The 16711-nt window shown below is 39.2% G+C and overlaps 1 protein-coding gene across 3 annotated transcripts in view; it reads left to right on the top strand.

The window, feature by feature from the left end:
• The first annotated feature begins 1337 nt into the window (after positions 1 to 1337).
• Positions 1338 to 16711, top strand: part of LOC133490151 (ephrin type-A receptor 5) — a 142001-nt gene continuing 126627 nt past the window's right edge. For all 3 annotated transcript variants that reach the window (XM_061799828.1, XM_061799831.1, XM_061799830.1), the window contains exon 1: positions 1338 to 1670. In XM_061799828.1, the coding sequence (XP_061655812.1) occupies positions 1580 to 1670 (91 nt within the window). In that variant the 5' untranslated portion in view covers positions 1338 to 1579. The remainder of the gene's footprint in view (positions 1671 to 16711) is intronic.

A 16711-nucleotide genomic window follows, 5' to 3' on the forward strand; every position in this document is an offset into this window, starting at 1 on the left:
ATTTATTTTTACTTCTCCAAAGTAAGTGTTCCAGCTTCACCCAAATATATAGCACGATATTATATGAAAACATACAGTAATATCCTATGTAAATAGAATGGAAAGAAGTAAACAGTTTCATCCATCCATCCCTTTTCTGAGCCGCTTCTCCTCACTAGGGTCGCTGACGTGCTGGAGCCTATCCCAGCTGTCATCGGGCAGGAGGCGGGGTACACCCTGAACTGGTTGCCAGCCAATCGCAGGGCACATAGGAACAAACAACCATTCGCACTCACAGTCATGCCTACGGGCAATTTAGAGTCTCCAATTCATGCATGTTTATGGGATGTGGGAGGAAACCGGAGTACCCGGAGAAAACCCACACAGGCACGGGGAGAACATGCAAACTCCACACAGGCGGGGCCGGGGATTGAACCCGGGTCCTCAGAACTGTGAGGCTGACGCTCTAACCAGTCGGCCACCGTGCCGCCAGTTTGTGCTTCATGATAATTGAATTGTGCTGCTCAATTGTGCAAGTTTGTAAATCTTGGCCACCAAGGGGCAGTATAATACTGACATACTGATATACATGCAGAAGAGCATAACTTCTCAGTCAGGATAAGTAATGGCAGTAATTTTTGTAGAGGATAAACAATATATGACTGAGTATTGTTGCATTGTCTGTCTACATGTGTTGCTGCACCACTGTTTAAATACTTGTTGCTTAAAGATTTATGACACTGTGACACCAATGTGCTTGGTTAGCCCATCTATGACCTTTTGCATTGTGTGTTAGTATTACGTTAGTGGCCATTCAAAGTTATGTTGTTGTTTGAAATACACAACGTGTATTTCTCTTTGTTGTGTGAGGTTTGACAGTAAACTTCAGATGGGTGTGGCGTGTGTGCATGTGCGTGTGTTTACGGTGTGCTGTGTGATGGACTGTGAGGTAGTCGAGATGCATCAGTGGGCACCTCACTAATGACAGCCAGGAATGAACAAGCATTTGTCTGCAGTTACTTGTTATTGGCATCGCCCTTTTGCCATTATTTCTCGTGGCAAGTCAAACATTGCTCACAGTTGAAGACACAGAGGGTCAGGTGTCAGCAGGGACACTGATGAACACAGCTGGGCTTCCCTTTTGTGACTTAGCTCATATTTTTCTTGTTATTTCCACGTTTTCCATGTTGTATCTCAATTTATATTCTGCTCTTTAGTGAATCTGTCGTGTTTTATTAAAGTTCTTTCTGCACAAAATTATTGCAGTCCACCTGTGTCTCATTTCTTAATCAGTCCTGTCAGCCCTTCATGGCCCTCAGCCAATCATCTGCCTACTTTCTTCTTTGCTTTCCCACCTGTCCGGATGTGATTAGTTCTTTTGTATTGGCGTCCCTTGTTTTTAAATTTATTTATTTATTTTATTTTTTTGCAATTGTCAGTTGCTTTGTTCTCTGCACCGTCAAATGTGTTTGTATTTTTCTCCCTCAAGGTTTTCTAAACACGATTAATCTTTTTCAAGTTTTTTTTTTAGTCTGGCTAACGCTAATGTTTATCTGTATTTGAGATCACCAACATTCACACTAGAAACAGGATTATACAAATGAAGACAATCGTCTTTACCTCACAAGAGTACATGCTGTGTTCCAGTTTTGAAATGGTGGAAGACCATTGTAACACAGAATGCAACTATGGTATGTAACCCCATTTTCCTCCCAAATCATTAGATTGATATACTGTAACTATCCAATGGGGTCATGTAAAGGTGTCTCAAAAGCAAAGTCAGACCACTTTTATTTAGAACTGGATGAACATGCTCCTTTATGCTGCATGCTTATGTGAAATGAAATCTGCTCGCTGTGTTGCCAGTAGATCTAAATGACCACATCGCCTGCGTTCGAAAGGTGCTACGATTAGGAGGATTTCATGCATGAGTGAGTGTGAAATGCAGTTTACATCAATTACAGCCAATCAGATGAGTGGCTCTCGTGTCTTTTTAAACGCAGTGCATGTGCATGTCTCTGGTGTTGAGCACACTCCAGCCCTAATCCCACGAAGAGGGAACCCGCCACATATTTTAAATTGAATAGATACCCAGTGGGCTCAGTTAATCTTTGATTTCTGTATTGTGCATTGTGACTGGGCTGCATGCATACAGGATTTGAAGCTGCAGACAGCGATTGAACGCGAGAGTCAGATATTTGGGAAAACCATCTCCATACATCACAAAATGATAATGAATTCAAAGCTTTGGTATTTTCAGTTCAATTTTATCCACATTTCATTCAAACAGTCTTCGCCATTTCACGACCACGATGAAAGATGCCCCCCACCACACACACACACCAACGGGTGTACAGAAATGAAATGTATCGATGACATCAAACACTTTCCAAATGCCCCTCTGGCTTCTTGTTGGTGCATTTGAGAGTATTTAAAAATATCTGGGTCTAAAAATGTGTTTTGCTTGTACCCTGTATGTATATTTCACTTACCTCTAAAAGAAAAAAAGGTATCCTCAGATAGAAACTAGCCAGATGGATGAACACAGATTAGGTACAAAAGGAGACATGTATACATCGTGTAAACATGTTTAAAGTTCATATTTATTGTACCTGTTCCTCGTGAGCTCGACTTACAGAAATGTTAGACTTTTGTATGTATGTCTATCTGTCCATCTATCAAAAATAAGAGCCAAGAATTATATATTTTTTTCAATTATGTAGCCTTTTTGGTGTCTTGCAATAGGGGAAAATAGGCATGTTCAAACATACTTCGGTGATCGCATTATGGGAAATTGGGAATTTTGTTTAAAAAAAAACAAAAAAACGTCATCAACGGCTGATGTAAATATACTGTATGCTAACTTAAGTTAATGGAGAATATCAAGCAAAAGTGAGATGAGTTTGTAAAATATATATAATATTCCAAAGTTTACAATACTAATAATAGCACAACTGCACTGTCATTAGGAATTTCAACCTTAGATCACACAAGTTGTCATATATGTTACAGTGATCCAAAGTTGTGCAAAGCCATGTTTAACATCCACACTAATAAGAGCTTTCCAATAAAAGCTGACATTGAACACAGTGCTGCCAACTCACTTGGGTCTTTAGTACTGCAATTACACAAAGTGGTGACACACGTTCTGTATAGATCTATGGATTATCCTAACATACATTAACATTTGTTTCCACATCATAAAGCTAGCAGTGCAACTAGCCTGTCCTTCTGGCCCTGGCAATCAGACCTCCTTAGAGTGTCTGCTCGATGAGGGCACAGCTCTTGATGGAAAAACTGTGAAAAGGAATCCAAACAGACCACGCTTCATCTGTAGCAGCCAAGTTGGACTTGCAACCAGCTGCTCAGTTTCAGCGAGAATGGACTCAGGAGGGAGAGTCCACAGCAGTCAAAGAGAGCACAGGGTTGGGGGAAAAAACAACTTTGTTGTTGCTCAGAAGCACTGTGATTAGGATTGACACATTCATATGTTTCTTATTAGATTATGGTTGTGCATCAATGTTGCTGTTCTTATTCTCTCTGAACCAGTGCATCGCTCCTGATTTGACTTAATTAGGGGGCGTAAATTAACTATAGCCTAAAATGCCAATGTTTAACAGATCATGCCCTTAAGCAGTAGATAACCGTGTCAGGTAGCATTTGTTTGGGGGCCTGGGCGTTGCCATCCCCCGAGCATTGCTGCCTTGTATGGCTGCACATGTCGCTCTGCCACTGTTTCAAGGGCAGAGAAGAGTAAATATTGCTGTCAAGGTAAGTGAACCTGTCTACAATTTACATTACATATCACCCACAAAAACAGGATGGTGAACACTATAAAGAAAATCACTTACTGTAATGACTGAATTGTAATCTTTAACCAGGTCACACACTTCAAATACTGTACACATTCCAAATGTGTCCCAAAAGTGTTTGTGTTATTCAACTGACACACAAAACATCCATCCATCCATCCATCCAGCTATCATCGGGCAGGAAGCGGGGTACATACAAACAAACAACCATACAACACACATAAATTCCTTTAGTGGAGATAATGTGGTCCAATTGTTCGGATTCCTCCATGTTACATTAGAGTGGCATATGAGGAGAGCTGAATATTGCTTAGTAAAATTTAGAAACTGCTGAATAATTTGTGGACAAGTATCACACAGCATGAACTGAGGCTTTCCTCACTGCCTCTTTATTTTAAACTAGTTTTACTCAATGAGTTGTGCTAGAACTAAATCTTTTCTAAAATCAAGTGGGGGAAAAATAAGATTTTCATCACTTATTTCAAATATGAAATAAGCATCTGTCCTTGTTCAATAATCCCACTTTCAGTTTGATATAAGATAAAAACCCAAATCGCCTCAAAAGGCCAAATCTTTTGTGCAATGAGTCCCTCATTCTCATCTGCTAAGTAATGCACCAATTTTACCTTTCCAAGCAAGTTCTCTTGATCCATTTCAGCCTACAGGAAGAAAACTTAAGAAACAGTTTCCACACATCATGTCGACTTTACTCTGCACTTAACATCTGCATCGATCCCGAACCCCCCTTCCTCCATGTCTTCATGTCCCATCTCTTTCCTGCACTCAGCTGGCATCAAAGGCCGAGTGTGAGGAAGGGAGGGAGTGAGGCTGCCAACGCAGTTGGATAGTGATCCACAATGTGTTCGGCATACTAAAAGCTGAAACGGGATTTTAATTCAGGATCTGGCTTTTCTTCAGAAGCTATGATTCACCTGCACCTTTTCATTTTACCCATTTATGTATTTTAGATAAGGCTGAGTGAAATGCGCACAAGAGCACTTTGCTCCAAGGGCATGCATCTTTAGTAACTTTATCGCTATGGTAATGGGTGATGAGTAATGAGCCAAACATACGGTGTCTGAGCTGGATTTCTTCCACGACATGATCAGTGGCTATGTTTACATGTATAATAAGCATGTGTTCATATTTGTAAGGTTTGATTTGGTCAAAACAAACTGGTGTGATGACTCTGATAGCGTGGTACATTCTAGTGTGAAGGGTGAAATTCGGTTCACCTACGTTTACTTCTTTAATTGAAAACACAAAGTATAAATGTATAATAGTAAAAATTGACACAATAATCTAGATCTGATGTTGCTTTACAGTATACTGTATCTCCATACATGTGTTCACATATGCAACTGAGGAACTCATAGTGCCACCATACAAATTAGCGAGCAGATATAACATAAAGTAGATTGCATTATTGGTTTGAATATAATTACGGCAAGTAAGCACATTTTATTTTTATAGCACTTCTCACAGAGAGCACTCACAAAGTTCTTTAGATGGTTAACATTAGTCACAGACAATAATAAATATAAGAAACAAATCAAAACAAAGGAAGTCCTTCTGGAATATTGTTTAAAAAAATTTTTATACCTGCTTTTTAAAAATGTCTACGGAACAGGCAGCGCTTAGTTTAAATGGAAATGCACTCCACAATTGGGGGCAAGGAACAGCAAGGCTATACCACCTTTAGTTTGTAATTTTGTCTGAGGGACAGTAGAGTAATAAAAAGGTCTGGTTACCGCAATGACCTAACAGTACAGTAAAATGACAGCAAATCACCAAGTATGGAGGAGCTTGACCATTGAGGGTGCTCTTAATTTTTTTTTTAACTGCATCTCAAGGTTGAAGGAGTGATATGGTGGAAACTTTGGTTTCTAAGCAAAAGCCTAGTGGCAGCGTTCTGAGGTAATTGGAGTCAGTCTAATAGATTTTTGAATGCATGAGTTCCATCACACAATACAAATGCTGCCTAATCACATTGTGACTTAATGCATATGCAAATGCTTTTTACCGTGTTTTTCGCTTGATTATTAAAATTGAACTGTGAAGGCTAAGTGGGATCAAACATTTAATTTAAAACTCCTTACTAAATATAATATAATATATAATGCTTAAATATGTGCCCTAAAATAACAAATAAGCACCCTGTGTCTGTTTTTCTGAATATTCAGTTATTTTAGTATGATAGAATATCAGACATATTACTTGGAAGCATTAAGGCAGTTTCAACTGTACTTGTGTATTGATATTCAATAATGGTCAGTACGACCATTTCCTATAAAATTCTCAGACAAGATGAGAGCAAAAACAATCACACAATTAAGTGAGAAGATGGGTAAATTAAGTTTAAAGTCACTGACTCAAAACAGTGACTCAAAAAAAGAAAAAAATCATTTTATCGGTGTATTGGAGTCTAAAATCATTGAAGTATTTGATAATAACACCCGTATGATTTTTGACTTTACAATTAAAAACAATAAAATAAAAATACTGGTATAGACCAAAGAGTTGCTGTTGCACTTGATAATTATGCATTTCTGCAGCAAGGTGTACTGTAACGCTATCAAAATAATGAGGTGTCAGGATATTTTTTGAAGCAATACTGTACTGATTTTAACTGGCACCAGCAGAAATGGATGTAATGTGGACTGTGTTAGATATGAGGTATGTCACAAAGGTTCCAGGACTAGTCTCGAAAAAGATATATTTCAAAATCCAAACTACAAGTCTTCCCCTTCAAAGTAATCCCCCTAAAGCTGAATGCACTTCCACAGTATCCTCTGCCACACTTTCATGAACTTTTGGAAGCTCCGTCATCAAGGTCACCTTGACAATGTCTCCATTATACAGTATCTTCAAAACGGCTCCCCGTGATGACCCCCTTGAACTCAGGAAAAGAGGTAAAAAAATAATTAAAATGTACGAAAAAATCACACAGACCAAGGAGGTTACTCCAGCGTGGCGATATTCTTCTCAGGCAGGAAGTGTCAGATGCTCTCGTAATTGTGAGCAGGGAGGTTGTCAGGATGTAGCAGCCGCAGGTTGTCCTGCCACAGCTCTTTCCTCTTCCCGCGCAATGAACAAAGTAAACTTGTAGTTTGGGTTTGAAATATATCTTTTGTCACACTAGTCCTGGGACTTTTCTGAAACACTTCATATGAAATACATCAACTCATATGAATACTATACAATATAAATGGTCATTTTGATTTGTTAGAAACTGAATACACTGTAAAAAAAAAAATTCTATTTTGTAAGAAAAAAATAAATGTAAAGAACCACTCTTTAAAGTGTTGAAATGTAGACCATCCCAGCTGTAATGCTTCAAACCACATGGAGGTGACGAGTACAAGGTGACTACTCTTCTCTCACCATCAGCACCATACAGAATGTCATTAGATTTACTTTTAATATTAAAAGAAAATGCATAATGGAGCTTTAAAGTGGCTCTTGAAAGCGATTAAGTCATTCCATTAGAGGAGATTGTGACTCATCCTACAAGAGCTGAGTAAAAATATCTGCACTGTCATGGATGAGGCCATATGATTGGGACTGCCTCTTACAATTTGAAATCCAATTTAGCGGGCCGGCCAAATTGGCTGTTGTTCAAATACACAAATCAAGATGCAGCTAAATTCACTCTAAGATGTGAAGTGTTTGTGAATAAACATTTTTTTTTTTTGCTAATGCTTGCTTTGTCCAAATTACTGCATTATGTGCATATTTGCATGTAGGCAGATGAGCTCTGTAACTCACTATCTGTGAAATCCTAAAATTTATTCTGTGTGTCCATACGTTTGTGCGCATGTGGGCTTATACTGTATTTGGTCTCACTAAGCCTGTCCGTGTTTTTGAGAATTCCTGGTAGGACACGGTGGTAACAGCACTCAAAATAGCTTGTCAGAGTTCTAAACCAAACGGGATAACTTAAAGAAGTGTATTTCAAGCAGAGTGAGAAAATGAAAAGCCAGGATGTTCAAGGCGAGTGTGAATAAGATATTTTACTTGAGGAGTCATGTGTGAATTTCTGATAAGAAAATTAGGAAGAAAGGAAAACAAATGAAGGGGAGGTCAAGATATCAGGCCAAAGGAGTAAACTTCAAACATAACAATGACAAATGCAATTTCAACTTCTCATGCATGTGTCCAGTGCCACTAAAAACGAATGCCTAATTAAACCAGATGATTGAAAATATGAATGCTGGTTGGTTGTGTAGTGCACTATGTAGTGGAAAAAGGCAGCCACACCTCAAATGGGGAAAAGATTTCGCTCAGGAACAAATGTAAATCTCCACGGTGTTGTGACTCCTAGTAGGACTTGGAATAGCATGTTCTCACAAAAAGTAATAAACTAAAAAGAAGTAATGAATTCAGTAGCACAGTAATGCATTTGTATTTATTTCTGTTTTATTGTGCCACATAATAAAGTGCTGAAGCTTCCGTTTTATTGCCGATTTAATTCTTGTGGAATTGCTGAATGTTGCTTAATGGGTCGTTGTTATTTTGAGAACGCGACTTTCACCATTGTGACTCATTATGAAGCTCAGTTGTGACTTTTAAGGAACAATTAATAATGCAAAAATGATCAAAATCAGACCATGTATCCTTCTAAAATCACTGGAAAATACACTTATAGAAAATGATGTCACCCCTTTTTCCCAGGATGTCAACGGACAGTCCTTTGGATGGGGGGGGGAGAGAGAAACCCCCCCAAAAAACAAAAAACATCACATGCTCCTATGTAGCTAGTCATCAAAGTGACATCTCACTTGGTCCGAGTGAGCAGAACAAAGCTCGAGAGGAGAAAAAAGTCACTTTTGCCTTTTCCACTTTTTTTACTTCTGTTGATGGTGTACATGAGGCAACAATTTCTGGGCAGCACTTTTCCCCAAAGAGGTTTCAGTCTGACATAGCCAGAACTTTTTGTTGTTATATATAGTGTGGCAGCGCTTCATTATACCTTGAACAAACTACATGTCAATTTATTTTGGTAGTGGTATTTGAAATTGTCAGTCACTCCATCATATTATACAGCAAACACAATCAGCAAATTGAGCTGTTGACATCTTCTGTTTTATATTTCATACAGAGCAGTGTTTTAATATTGACTGTTAACTTTCATTAACTATTAATGACCCTGGTGGTGGTAAGGAAGATAAAGAAGACAAAAGCAGAGCAGAGAACAGAACCATTTTGTAGAAGCTAAGAAAGGAAGAGTGTAGGAGGAGCTTCCAGAAGATTGGACCACTAAAGCCAAGGTGAACAGAGAGACAGGCAGGAGAATACTCGGTGTATCTTCTGGTCGGAAATGGGAGAAGGAGACTTGGTGTTGGAACCTTGAACTACAGGAAGGCATACAAGAAAAGAGGTTAGCGAAGAAGAAATGGGACACTGAGAGGACTGAGGAGAGGAGACAAGAATACAAGGAGATGCAACATCGGGCAAAGGTGGATGTGGCAAAGGCCAAACAAGAGGCATATGACAACATGTATGCCAGGTCGGATGGTAAAGAAGGAGCGAAAGGTCTATCCAGGTTTGCTAGACAGAGAGAGAAATGAGAAGGATGTGCAGCAGGTTGAGGTATGAAAGCGTCTAGGAGATGTGGCTGAAGAGAGAAATCGAGAGGGTGAGAAGATGCCTGAGGAATGGAGGAAAAGTGTACTAGAGCCTATTTTTAAGAACAAGGGCGATGTGCAGAGTTGTGGGAACTATTGAGGACTAAAGTGAATGAGCCACACAATGAAGTTATGGGAAAGAATAGTGGAGGCTAGACTCAGGAAAGAAGTGAGAATTTGTGAGTGTGCCACTTGTCAAGTGCCTAGTGGGTGTGCTGATTGAGCCCTATATGAATCCTGCCTGGCAAGTGGCAGCATATTTTGATGTCAGCCCAAAAAAGGTTTCCATCCAGCCATCCATCTTTTCCTGTTCGAGGTTGTGGAGTGCTGGAGCGTGTCCCTGGGGACTTCACCCTGGACTAGTTGCCAATCAATCTCAAGTCCTCTATATAGAGACAGACCACCATTCACACTTCCACCATGAACCCACACTGCCCGCACAGAAGTCAGGAGGTGAACCACAATACATCAGCGACCAAATATTTTCAGTCTACAGCAAAACTAACTGAATTACCCTCTATGTTCGAATACTTCTAGAAGGAAGTGTACATGTACAGTATATTATGTGTAAACCCAGAAGTGTCCTCCAACTGGCACTTCTTTTCATTTTCAATGCTTACCCTTTTGTTCCAGGGAGGTTTTAATAAGCTATGTCTCCTCTAATCCACATGAAGAGACAATTTCTTATTTTCACCAGACAGACTCGAGCCTCCCTAGGAGAATATGACGCATGCAGGAGCACTAACTATCCCAACAGTCCCTATCACGTTCCCACAGGTGCCTCAGGCCGCCAGCTGAAGTTGTCACAACGCTGTGACAAGGTCGTGACCCCTTCAACAGTTTCCAAACTGTCAACTCCTCCAGTTGCGTTGTAATGCAAACTGACTTAATGAGCCTTAAGAGACTGTGCTGAAGAGGTCATAGTTTCTTGGTTACTTTTGGTCCACGCAAATAATAATAATAAATAAAACATTGAACTTGAATACACTAACAGCAACTCTAATAACTATTTTAAATTTCTTAATTACAATCTGGCAGACCAAAGCATGCACACGCAGTATGGTTTTGATGAACCTCTGGAAAGTAGCAGAATTTGCAGGACTTTTTTATGCATTGTACAAATTTGAAGCAGTCTTGTATTTCTCCTCTGCTGCATATTTTTCTTCTGCACACCATACAGCCCACACCCGCAGGCTGGCAAGGAAAGATGTCAGAGCTGCTCAGGGGCACCTCAACAGTAGCCAGGGTGCAGACCCACCTCTATCAAACAACAAGTTGCAACTTCTTTCTCGGACTGCATGTGAATATATATATTGAAATTCCTGTGGAACCTTTAACATTGGATATCATACAACAAGAAATGTGTAAGAAAAGAAGAGAAAAATACACATAATTCACACTAAATATATATGATATCAGAATATCACCCAAAAACCTCATAAAATCTCCCAAGACCTTAGTTCTGTGAAACACAAAGGATTAACCCTGGGCATATGGTTTTTCTTTGACTTGCTGTAAATAGCAATAAGACTTCAGCTGCATTGTAGATTAATATTGCGAGGCCTTCTCAAAAGTGTGTACTTATCATCTGGCTTCTGTGTGAAGAGAATGTTGGTATGTATGTCAAACTTTGAACAAAGAGATATATTGAGCCAATTTCACATACTTTATTTGTTGGCCGAAAACAAAAATGTATTTTTAAGAAGAAGGAAAAAAATCCTGGGCAAGCAGCAGTTTTACATAATTACACTGGATGGTGCATTAAAATGGAATCAGGAAAAAGACAAAGTAGGAATTTGTTCAATGTCCCTCTGGCTAAAATAGATGTGAATAAAATAAAAGGCTGTAATTTCACGTTTTAAATATAAAAGAGAGCGACAGGGAAATGATGCTCCAGCCTGACTTAATGAATGTAAATACTTACTAAATTGATTGTTTCGGGCACAGGCGATATCGGCATGTAGCGTTCCCATTGGCTTGTCTCGGCTTTTGGTCAAAATTCCCAATAGAGCCGAGACAACCACTCATGCTTCCATTAAAACTATTCCAAGGAAGTAGATAACAGAAAAGGAAATAATATGAACTCTTGACACTTCCAGTTGTGTGTAAGCTTATTGGCTCTCCATAGTTGGAATTCATGAAATGGTGGCAATAAAAAAAGAGAATGTTTTTTGTTTGTTTGTCTTTCTTTAAGTCAGTAAGCATTCTGAGGAGTGAGGTTTCTCTAACGTATACTTGCACAGCCAAACTAGCATCCGTTTCCACAGAGTTTGTGTAGTATTTTATATTAAACGGCACCCAACTACATCATACCTTTTTACACAACTGCACATAACACATCACTAGAAGTACAACACACCGATGAATGTGACTACTGCATTTTTGTTGTTGTTTTACGTACATTACCCATGGCGCAGTATTCCTCCTGGTGCATTATTTTTGCTCAGAATTATGCCAATTGCACTATTTTATTATTTATCGCTGGCTTTTACTGGGCCCTCATTTAACTATTTTTATTCCAAGCTTGGACGTGTTTGTATTGGAATGACAAATAAACACATTTAATACTTGAAAGAGAAATCTGTTCAAGTCTTGCTCATCACAAAACGCATTGTATTACTTGTGTCTTGACAATTTTCAACGTCATTTCACCTCAGTCCTCAATACTAAAATGAATAATAAAACAGATTTGATGATTTGCTCATAAGAGAAACCGAGGTAAAAACAATCATATGTTCTGGCATTCTTTTTGACAATTCAAGAAACTTCCTGTAGTTCTTTTAAAGGGAAAGTTTGCAATTTTAAAACCGCTAGCAAGATTTGAATGTGGCCTCACTGTAATAATCCCCCCCCCGTCTGATGTGCATAAGTATGATTCTCATATATGGCCATTCATAATGGCATGTGATTATGAAGGTGCATAGTCATGATAAATCGTCACAGAGAACGCTGTTCACCTTCAAGAAAATATTAGTGCTAGCAGTGCTAAGCTAGCGTTAGCACTGTAAACAAGGTGACGTTAGCCAAGGCTGCCACATTGGTAGAATTACTTATTCGTAATAGTGTAAATATAACACGAAATGTTTTTGGTTTGAAGTTTTATTTTTTGAAAGGTACAATGAATTACAAATAAAAAAGGTGATAAACTTACTTGTTTAGCAGAAATGTTGCTGATCCTGCATCACTTCTGAATCCTCTCCGCTGTCTGAGGTCTCTTGCTCTGCTTCTTTTTGCTTGTTTTTAGCAAACTTGGGATGGGACATTTTTTTGTTTTCCAAGAGGTGGATATTCCAACAGAGGTTTAAAAAAAAAAAAAAATCCTGAAGCCCAAGCTAACAGATCACCGGGAGGGTACCGAAGTGTGACTGTGAGCGCACAGAAAATGATTGACACCTTGTTGGTGAAGCCTTCTGTCTCTAATTGGTTGATCTTCCTCAAGCGGGTGTTTTTAAAAAAAAAAAAAATTAGAGGAACAAGATGGGGCCAGAGAGGGATGATTTTTATTAAAAAATTTTGACAAATCATTTTACTAATGTACAACTGTCAGGTTTATACTGACAGTTTTAACAAATATTTTTTTCCTGAAAACTGCAAAATCCCATTTCAATTCTTTTTTTTAAAACATCTGCTGTTGAGGCTGCTTCTTCTAATGACGGTGAGATGTCAGCGTTGCTCAGCTCAAAATGAAATTCCTAGAATCGAAAGAGTCATCACCTGCCTGTTTGGTTCTTGTTCTGACTGACTGACTACATTTCTGTCAGGCTGCACAGCAGTCATTCCATCTGCCTTTCAGCTATCTTATCTGCTCACCTGCCTGCTTCACCTTGCGGGGTTGTGGGGGGGAGAGGGTTTGTCTGGCAGTGGGAGCTGACCGTTTTGTCTTTCGGGTTCTTCGGCTGGTGGCTTGCTAACGGACACTGATGTTACAGAATCAAAGCACGAACGCTGAGGCGGGATGATATACGAGCAGCTGTTAGTGCTGCCTTCTGCCTTCTAGGGCCGTTCATCAAAGATAGACTTTTTTATTTCTACACTTTAGACGCACATACTTCCACGTTTTTCCTTTTATGAGAGCTTCATGGTGTAATCGTTAATGTTCAAGTAAGGGACCGCAAGAAAATGTGGCTTTCCCCCTCCACTCTTTGTTATAGCGTATGACATTTTGATCAAGAAGTGACATTTTTTGGTTAGCCTTTTAGCGATGGCTTAATAGCTTTTTTGAGGCGGAATATCACTCTGTATAGCAGTAATGGAGGGGGGGGGGGGGGGACCAATCGTGCACAGATAAACTGATGACATTTGAGTTCCTTCCACAAATATTAGTTGGACAAAAAAATGCTGCTGAAAGGTGGGATTCAAGAGTAACACTGTTGCGAATCCAACCACTAATGTCACATTCCATAGAATAGAAACAACTCCTCAATCCAAGTTTGAAGGTGATAACTTCACTGTTTCCACCGAGCAATACAGTTCAGTTCACTGCACAACCTTTTAACGAACACTGAGGTACCAAACGCAAAGGTAGAGTACCAAAAGGGTGAAACTACACACAGGGGTCCATTTCCATCAAAAGACAATCGTAAAGGGTCAAGAATATTTTGCTACCTTCAACCAATGAGCCTTTCTTTACAAATGTGTGTAAACTGTATCATTCCCTGATTGGTTCAATACTGAATCAGTGAAAGGCAAAGTTGCCAGTTTTCAGCAGCTACTGTTGCGGAACAGTTAATTTCGAACACACTGGCAACACATTAGTATACTGTATTTACTTACTGTGAGCATGCCTCAAAACATTCACTGGGAGACATCAAAACCATGTCCTACTTTAAGTGACCAGAAAACACACACAGAGAGAAATGTGTGACATAAATCTACATAATATATTTGTGCTGACATACATTATGACACGCCTGACCACAAGCATATGATTAAAAGGACGGACACGCAAATTAAACCAAACGCAGCTGACTAACACGCACGCACACACACACACACACACGCACGCACACACACACGCACGCACGCACACACACACACACGCACACAGTTCGGAATATGCTAATTCAATAATTTGCATATTCCGATGTGTGTGTGTGTAGGAACTAAGTATTTCAAAAATATTTCATTTTGCAACTGATATTTCCAAAAATTGCATGCTGACTAATTTCATTGAATTGTTCTGTCAAATTAGTAAAATAAAATTGGGTTGTGATTGATTGCGAGAAATTCATGGTGAGCACTGCAGGGATGATTCTTTCTAAGTCACTCGACTCTTAAAAAAAACAGGGTACCAGGGTTATTTCATTCTTTGCTTTTTATTAATTTCAGAAAAAGTGACCTTATAAAACCCTTTACTGAGATAATTGTGATTGAGCTTCATTGATTTTCTGATCATTGCTTTCTTTACTTTGTGCTCTGCTGGGATCTGCAGTGGTCTAATTGCTGCACTGCCATTTCCGTAATCAGCTGTGTCTTTTCCTGTGCACTATATAACACATTCACTGCCATTGACGTCTTCAGAAGTCAAATATCCATGTTAACTGGGAAGGCTGGAAATGAGTTAAACAACCAAAAGAAGAATTGAGGACTATAAAGATGGTTAATACATCACAGCATCTCATAACAATCCCTATATATGATGCAAATATGCCTCATAGACTGTGAGCAGTATTGGGACGCAATATGCTTGGTGACTGTTGAGGGACTCTGAAACAGGCTTTATATTCTTTCGCGACCGATGTTTGGCAACATAGCAATATCAGCAAATGGAAGACACAGATGGAGGCAAACAAAAGGTTCATCATCCTACATCTGGTTTTTCATTCTCAATTTTTTCAAATATGTACTCACAGGAAGCCATGATTTATTCTGCTGTATGAATGGCGACTGGTGGAGACGCAGCTTTATTGTACCTTCTGCCATCTAATGGAAGATCATTTAATTTTTCTGCCTATCACTATACATTACTGGCATTGATGAACAACAATATACAGTATTTGTATCTAATCAATAATACGTGTTATGAATAAATGCCACAGCACCCTGGTTGGGAATCACTGGTCTATAGGACCATAAATACAAGAGCAAGGTCACCGTTGACCATATTCTGCACACGGAGGTTTACCAGCTATGGCTGACCACGCTAGCTGACCCCATTACTGGATCCAGTGGCTCTATTACGCTCTCTTGTTACTTTAATGAGTCTGTGCAAACACAACATTATTTTGAATGATGTCCGGCATGTTTGGCAATGACCCTAATTTTCAGGTCACTAAATGGTTTGATGTAATATAAATCGACTGGGATCATGTTCACTGGTCTAATTGACAAATTGATACAATAAAATATAGCCTCTAAAAGACACACACATTATGTCATAAAAATAAAAAAAAATCACAAATGATTATTAAATATTGTTTTATTGTTTTTGTAACACATGACTTTTTTGTAACAAATGACTTTTTTTTAAACAAAAGAAAGTTCTACATTGCAACTAAACGTAACAAACCTTACATCTTCCATTCCGCTTATCCTCACTAGGGTCGCGGGCGTGCTGGAGCCCAGCTATCTTCGGGCGAGAGGCGGGGTACACCCTGAACTGGTCGCCAGCTAATCGCAGGGAACATATAAACAAACAACCATTCACACCTACGGGCAATTTAGAGTCTTCAATTAACCTACCCTGCATGTTTTTGGGATGTGGGAGGAAACCGGAGTACTACCGTGCCGCTACGAAACAAATCACTAAAAAAAAAACATATCACCATGATCCTACAGCCTTGCCGCAAGCGCGAACTCGAATAAACGTACCTTCACCAGCGCACTTGCGCTTCGCTACCTTGTGTACATAAGTGACTATAATATGTGACGTACAGAACCTGAAGCAGGGAGCACATTTTGCCAACTCCATCTGCACTGCTTTATTGATTGAAACCAAAAATTACATACATATACAGTTCACAGTTGTCAAAGATATTACTTTTCCTAACTCTCATCATTCTATTAGTGGTAGAGTAGTTTGAGATGAATGATACAATTGCATTTAAAGGCAAATGGCATGTGCCAAGGCAATGTGTTAATACACAACGTAACTTTGCCATTTAGAAATCAGTCTCAATGTATCAAACTATATAAGTTGTGCTCACTACAATCTGTCATGTGTAACTCTCACTTGCTTTATTCTAACAGTCTTCGCGGCCTCCTCAAAGAGAGGGGGGGGGGGGGGATATTGTTTCAGCCCTTTTATTTAATTATCGTTGCCGTCACTTTGAAAGGGTCTGTACAGTATTTTCA

Source organism: Phyllopteryx taeniolatus, chromosome 15 (genome assembly GCF_024500385.1).
Source record: "Phyllopteryx taeniolatus isolate TA_2022b chromosome 15, UOR_Ptae_1.2, whole genome shotgun sequence".
Classification (NCBI taxonomy): Eukaryota; Metazoa; Chordata; class Actinopteri; order Syngnathiformes; family Syngnathidae; genus Phyllopteryx; species Phyllopteryx taeniolatus.